The following is a 6,219-nucleotide window of genomic DNA, read 5'->3' as shown; positions in this document are numbered from 1 at the left end:
GAATCCAAAGCCCTTTGTCCTCCCAAAGGCAACGACCGCCCCTTCAAAGAAGACCTTCCTTCTTCTGTTGGCTGTAGATTGAAGGACGAAGGTGACTTCGGCGTTGGGCATGAGAGGGGAGAAAGAGGCGTCGGCGAGGAGGGCGGCAGCGCAACGACTGTGGCGACCTCAGCGACGTCATCCTGGAGGAGAGAAAGGAAGAGGTAGCGGTGTCCTTGCGTGTGTCTGTGTGGCAGCCAAGGCGCAAAGAGGCGGCGGTGCCGCTTGGCGACGGGGGAGAAAGCGGCGGCCACGACGGTAGTGGCATGAAGAGGGAGAAGGGCACACACACACAAAAAAAGCCCTAAATAGTGTCCCCTCCCTCTCCTCATAATTCTCCCTTTGTCCTTAAACTATATCCGTATCAATTATACTGGCCATTAATTGCAAGTAGTAGTGCTTATCAACTACCACGTACCGATCAATTAAAAATCAACGTATTTAAATCAATCGAACCAGTCGCTCAATGGACCACCATGTTTTGCTAGCACCTTTCGTGAATATCGTGATGGTTTTAAAAGGAAACAGCTAGCTAGCGATCGAGTAAAGTTCGGAGTGATAACGAACTAGGAAGAAGAAGAAGACCCTGCTTCAACAATGGAGCAGTACATCATTGCCTTCCTCCTCTCCACCTTCCTTCTTCCTTCCTCATCCCATCACTACACCGCCTTATTCAACTTTGGCGACTCGATGTCAGACACAGGCAACGTCCGCATCGGCCGGCTACCTTACGGCATGACCTTCTTTGGCCACGCCACCGGCCGGTGCTCGGACGGACGCCTAGTCATCGACTTCATCGGTATACGTCAAATTAAGAGCTAGCAGAGTAAAAATTATTAGTGTCGATTAGTTAAGTAATCAGGATGCATGGTGGGTGTTTGGCAGCTCAGGACCTGGGGTTTCCACTGCTGCCGCCGTCGAACGAGAGGGAGTCGAACTTCAGCAATGGCGCAAACTTCGCGTGGGTGGCGGCCACCACGCTCGGCTTCGACTTCTTCAACGAGCGAGGGCTTAGCAAGGGCCTCTGGGTCAATGCCTCCGTTTACGTCCAGGTCGACCGGTTCGAGAAGCTCTTGCCTTCCATCTGCCGTGCTCCGCAAGGTGCTAGCTGGCTCCACCCAAAGTAATTAGCTTCTTTAACAGACCGCATATATATTTAATTTGAGCTGATCGAATTAATGATTCATGCCGACGGCGGCGCCAGACTGCAAGGATTTCCTGGGCAAGTCGCTGTTCATAGTGGGCGAGTTCGGGGGCAACGACTACAGCACAGCTCTATTCTTCGGCAGGTCCATTGACGAAGTCACCACCTTCGTGCCCCACGTCGTCCACGCCATTTCCGACGGCGTCGAGGTAATTAAATTAACCAAGTCGATATATGGAACTAAGAATTCCATTGATCGATCGCATATATATATATATATATGCATGCGTGTGCGGTTGCAGAGGTTGATCGGGCTCGGGGCGGTGGACATCATCGTGCCGGGGCTGCTTCCGGTGGGATGCTTCCCCTTGTACCTGACCAACTACCAAACGCCGTACAAACAAGACTACGGCCCTAAGACTGGCTGTGCCAGGAGATACAACACCCTCTCGTGGCTGCACAACGCACAGCTCCGGCGAGCCCTCGACGATCTCCGGCGAAAGTATCCAGCAATATCCCTCCGATACGCCGACTATTACTCGCAAATCTTCGATTTCGCCATCAATCCGCTGAAATACGGTGAGTCTAGCTTCTAATTAATTCGATCATTTAAATTTTTCATTAATTAAGAAAAGACATGGTTTAATTTTCATAAGCCGATATCATGACGGTTTGTTGGGGCGTTACTTGTAACTTGTTAGCCTGCGTCATTGCTAGCTTTAGGTTGAACTGACTTTGTCAGAGACTAATTATAACCAACCACCCACCTCGCCTGAATTGAAAGGGAGGGGTGCTTTTCGCACCCCATCTGAACACGCCCCCCTGCCGGTCACATCTTCAATTTTTCATTTATACCCTTGCAAGCTGACTTTTGTTCCTTTTTTTTTTAGTTTTTTTTTAAGTTTTATTAATTTTTTTATTGGTTTTGTTTTATTTAATTTTTAAAAGATTGGAAAGGGGTTTTACCCATGTTTTAAGAATTGAAAAGGGTAATTAAAGGAAGGAAAGATTTAGTCATATCAAGAGTTAAAGATGATAGTTAAAAGAAAAAAAAAATGATGTTTTGATATATGTCAGGATTGAAAGATATATAAGTAATTTATGAGAAATGTTTTTTATACCTTTTTAACACATTTTTTTTCCGAACTCATCTCAAATTTTAATTTTATTTACGTTTATACCTTTTTAACTAGTTTTTTTTTTCTTATCAGTTTTATTTTTTTTAATATTTTTTAAATTATATGTCTGTAATCTACGTAAATTTTAAGATTTATTATTTATAAAAAATTTAAAAATATAGATCAAAATAATATATATATATATATATATATATATATATATATATATATATATATATATATATATATATATTGAAACTAATAAAAATATTAACACTTAATAATAAATGCATTATAGCTTATAAATAAATATTTTTTTTCAAATAAAAAAAATGATAATCCTAACTAGTCTCATTAACTATTCTTAGATAATCAGCCTAGTCCGAAGTTTTCTACCAGCTACAGGGTAAATCAAGAAGCGCACATCATCTTTTGATTGCACCTCTCATTTGGAAGAAATTTTTTTGTAAATATGTCATAACTGGGAATTAAACCGTGGGTATCTGAGTAATAATCTGGATGTCCTATCGCAACATCATAACCTTGGGGACGGAGCCAGATCTCCTAGTCCACAAAAAAATGGACCAGGGGATGGACCATTCTTAATTGTGACTGAATCGTGACCACGATTCGACCGTAATTGATTGCGATACCTTCTTATGTTCACCGTCCCCTCCAAGTTATAGTTTTGGTCGAAGCGGGCGGCTGAAGGCCACCTAAAAGCCGTCGGAGGTGGGCAAGTGGTCAGGTTGTTGGGCGCCGAGCGGGAGCGACTTTCAGGTGGCCTCCGACCGCTCGCTCCGACCCAAACTATAACCTAAATGGGACGGTGAATCCAAAAAGGTATCGCAATTAATTGCGACCAGATCGCAGCCAAGATTTGGCTGCAATTAAGGGTGGTCTATCCCCTTGTCTACTTTTTTGTGGACTAGAAGATCTGTACCTCCTAGGGACATGTAATAATAATAAAAAAAACACAAATATATAAAAATAAAAATTTTAATTAATATTACCTTTAAATTTTACTCCGACGTATTTTAAAGTGTACCTATTATTTCGTACCATAAATAAATATGTGTCATATAATGAGTGACATATGTTAAAAATTATATAAAATAAACAAATTTGATTAAAAAATAATAAATAAAATTGATTAAAAAATAAAAGTAAATTAAAATTAAATAAAATTGAAAACAAAAAATACAAGTAAAGGAGTTCAAATAACTTGTTATTAAAGAAGGAAGATGGGTACAAAGGTCATTTCAAAGGGAGACAAAAGAAGGGGGGTGGGGTATGTGAGGGGGGAGAAGCAATTTGCATTGAAAGGGAATATGTAGCCCTCTGGCTATGGTATGGTGAAAAGGAATTAAGTTATTATTCAGATATTCGTAGTTCGATCCCTATTTATAGTGTATTTATCATATTTTTTTCTCTAAATAGAGATCGTAACCATAGGATACTGAACTTCTGGACAGTCTGCCATGAGCGCTTCTAGTGAAAAACTTTCATGGGACCAAACTAGTCTCCCTATATTTAGTGTTACCTAAAGTATCGTTTTAAAGCGAAGATGTAGTAGGTCGAATTTCAACTGCAATGCATTATAGAAAGTTTTCTATTTCTTGATTAAACTCTCATGATTTTATTTTTAGACTTTACCTAAAAGTTTCATTCCAATGAAGATATTTTTATCTTTTTAAACTATGATATTTTTCATATATTTTTAATATGGGACTTTAATTGTATTTTCAATAATCCCCCCCCCCCCCCCCCTCAAACAAAGGATCATCATTGCACTCATAGCCAGGGTCTTCCCTTAAGTATTTAGTCACTCTTGACCTATTCAGGGTTTCCTCTCAAGCATCTAGTCACTCTTAACCTACTCAGATCTCCTCTCAAATATCTAATCACTCTTTGGTCTACTTAGGGCCTCCTCTCATCTTTCGTTCAAGGTCACCCCACATGGCTCAATTTGGACTATGGCTTTGGCTCGTGCTTCTACATGCGGTTAGTCTGGTGAAGAGTAACCTTGCTCTGATACCTATTGTTATGTCCAAAAAATTTCACATAGCTCCATAATGGTATGATATTATCCACTTTCGGCCTAAATTCTCATGGATTTATTTTTGGACTCTATCCAAAAGTCCTCATGCCAATGGAGATATACATACTTTTAAACTCATGATCTTTTCCATATTTTTGCAATGTGGGGCTTTAATTGGATTTCCAAAAATCCCCCCTTCAAAGAAGGATCACCATTATTCTTATGGTCCGGACTTTTCTGCGAGTATCCGATCACTATTGACCTGCTCTAGGTCTCCTCGTGAGCTTCTGATCACTCTTGACCTGCTTCAGACTTTTTCACGAGCATCCGGTCACCCTGACATGCTTTAGGCTTTCCCTGCAAGCATCTTGTCACTTTTGACCTCCTTCGAGCCTTCTCGCAAGTATCCGGTCATTTTGACCTACTCCGAATACCCCCGTAAGCATTTGTATTCGATCACTTTTGACCTGCTTCGGGTATCCCCGCAAGCGATCCGGTCACCTTGACCTACTCTGAACCACCCCGAAACTTTGTTCAACGCCATTCCACATGACATCTGGTCTGCATCATGACTCTAATACCATTTATTAGCACTAAAAGAATTCAACTATCTTCACAATGACACGAATCTACTTTGGGCCTAAGTTCTCATAGTTTTATTTTTGTGCTATATTTAAAAGACATCATTCTAATGGAAATATTTTTATCCTTTAAATTTATAATCTTTTCCATATTTTTTTAATATGGGATTTTAATTGTAATCCTAATAAAATTTTTGTAGGATCGGATTGATCACATCTGAGATTAATAGATTTGAAATGTTAAGCACCTGAATTAAAAAAATATATATAAATTGACAAATAAATTTGAATCTTTAATAGTCGTTTGATAATTCATTCTATTAACTGATCGGGTGTTCATTTGTTTGGTGCAATAATCATTTGTAAAAAAATAAATTAAAAAATTGAACAGACCTGAAAGATGGTATTTCTCTGACTTGACTTCACTAACAATCGATCCTTACTCCCTTCTATAATTTTACTCCGGATAATAGTTGTTTGATAATTCGAACGAATCGATCATGTTATAAATTTTGCAATGCATTGATTGTGCAATTCGACAATATCCTTCAAAAACGCGAGAAGGACATGGAATAATTGAGGTCTGTCATGTCGATCCTTATGAAACGTACTTGATGCAAAATTGTCAATTGCAACAATATCGTGCAATTTCAATGATTTAATTCGGTTAGTTAACTATACAGATTGATTAAAATTGACAGGGTTTACTGCGGGAGCATTGAGGACTTGTTGTGGAAACGGCGGCGGGCTTTACAACTACGACCAAAGTCGGCGGTGTAACGATAAAGGGTACACAGTGTGCGAGAACATATCGACGCACGTGAGCTGGGATGGCATCCATATGACGGAGGCAGCCCACCGTGTGATCGCCAGTGGATGGCTTTATGGCCCCTACGTCGATCCTTCTATTTTGACAACCTTCTCCAACACGTAGCCTGCCAATTGTTTCCCTTCCTTCCAGAATATACGTCGACCGTGCCGATTTAAGCTTTTAATATAATAATAGTCTGTCAATAATTCTCTATGAATTTAGATCGATATTCATAGATAATTGTTTCAAAGTAGTTATTATTGTTGAAAATAATAAATAAAGAATAAATAAAATTAACTTCGAGATATTTTAAATACAAGAATTTCCTTTCTAATATACACCATTACTTATGTTTCAAAGAATTAAAAAAATCTTTAATTAAGATACTAATCTATAGCACTAAACACGACAAACATTTGAATGATAAATAAATAGGTTTAAAGTATCGATTACATGAGAATGAAATTTGCTAACATATGATGGGC

General features: G+C 39.2%; 1 protein-coding gene across 1 annotated transcript; it reads left to right on the top strand.

Moving 5' to 3' along the window:
- Positions 1 to 600: 600 nt before the first annotated feature.
- LOC121987297 (GDSL esterase/lipase At5g45910-like) lies at positions 601 to 5,911 on the top strand. The gene is made up of 5 exons (XM_042541164.1): positions 601 to 838; positions 925 to 1,140; positions 1,244 to 1,392; positions 1,486 to 1,762; positions 5,625 to 5,911. Exons 1-5 carry the CDS (start codon positions 637 to 639, stop codon positions 5,855 to 5,857), a joined length of 1,077 nt encoding a protein of 358 aa, XP_042397098.1. The 5' UTR covers positions 601 to 636; the 3' UTR covers positions 5,858 to 5,911.
- The last annotated feature ends 308 nt before the right edge of the window (positions 5,912 to 6,219 follow it).

This window comes from Zingiber officinale, chromosome 5B (genome assembly GCF_018446385.1).
Source record: "Zingiber officinale cultivar Zhangliang chromosome 5B, Zo_v1.1, whole genome shotgun sequence".
Taxonomy (NCBI): domain Eukaryota; kingdom Viridiplantae; phylum Streptophyta; class Magnoliopsida; order Zingiberales; family Zingiberaceae; genus Zingiber; species Zingiber officinale.
Note: the sequence above shows the minus strand (reverse complement) of the source record. Positions and strands in the feature narration are given on the sequence as shown.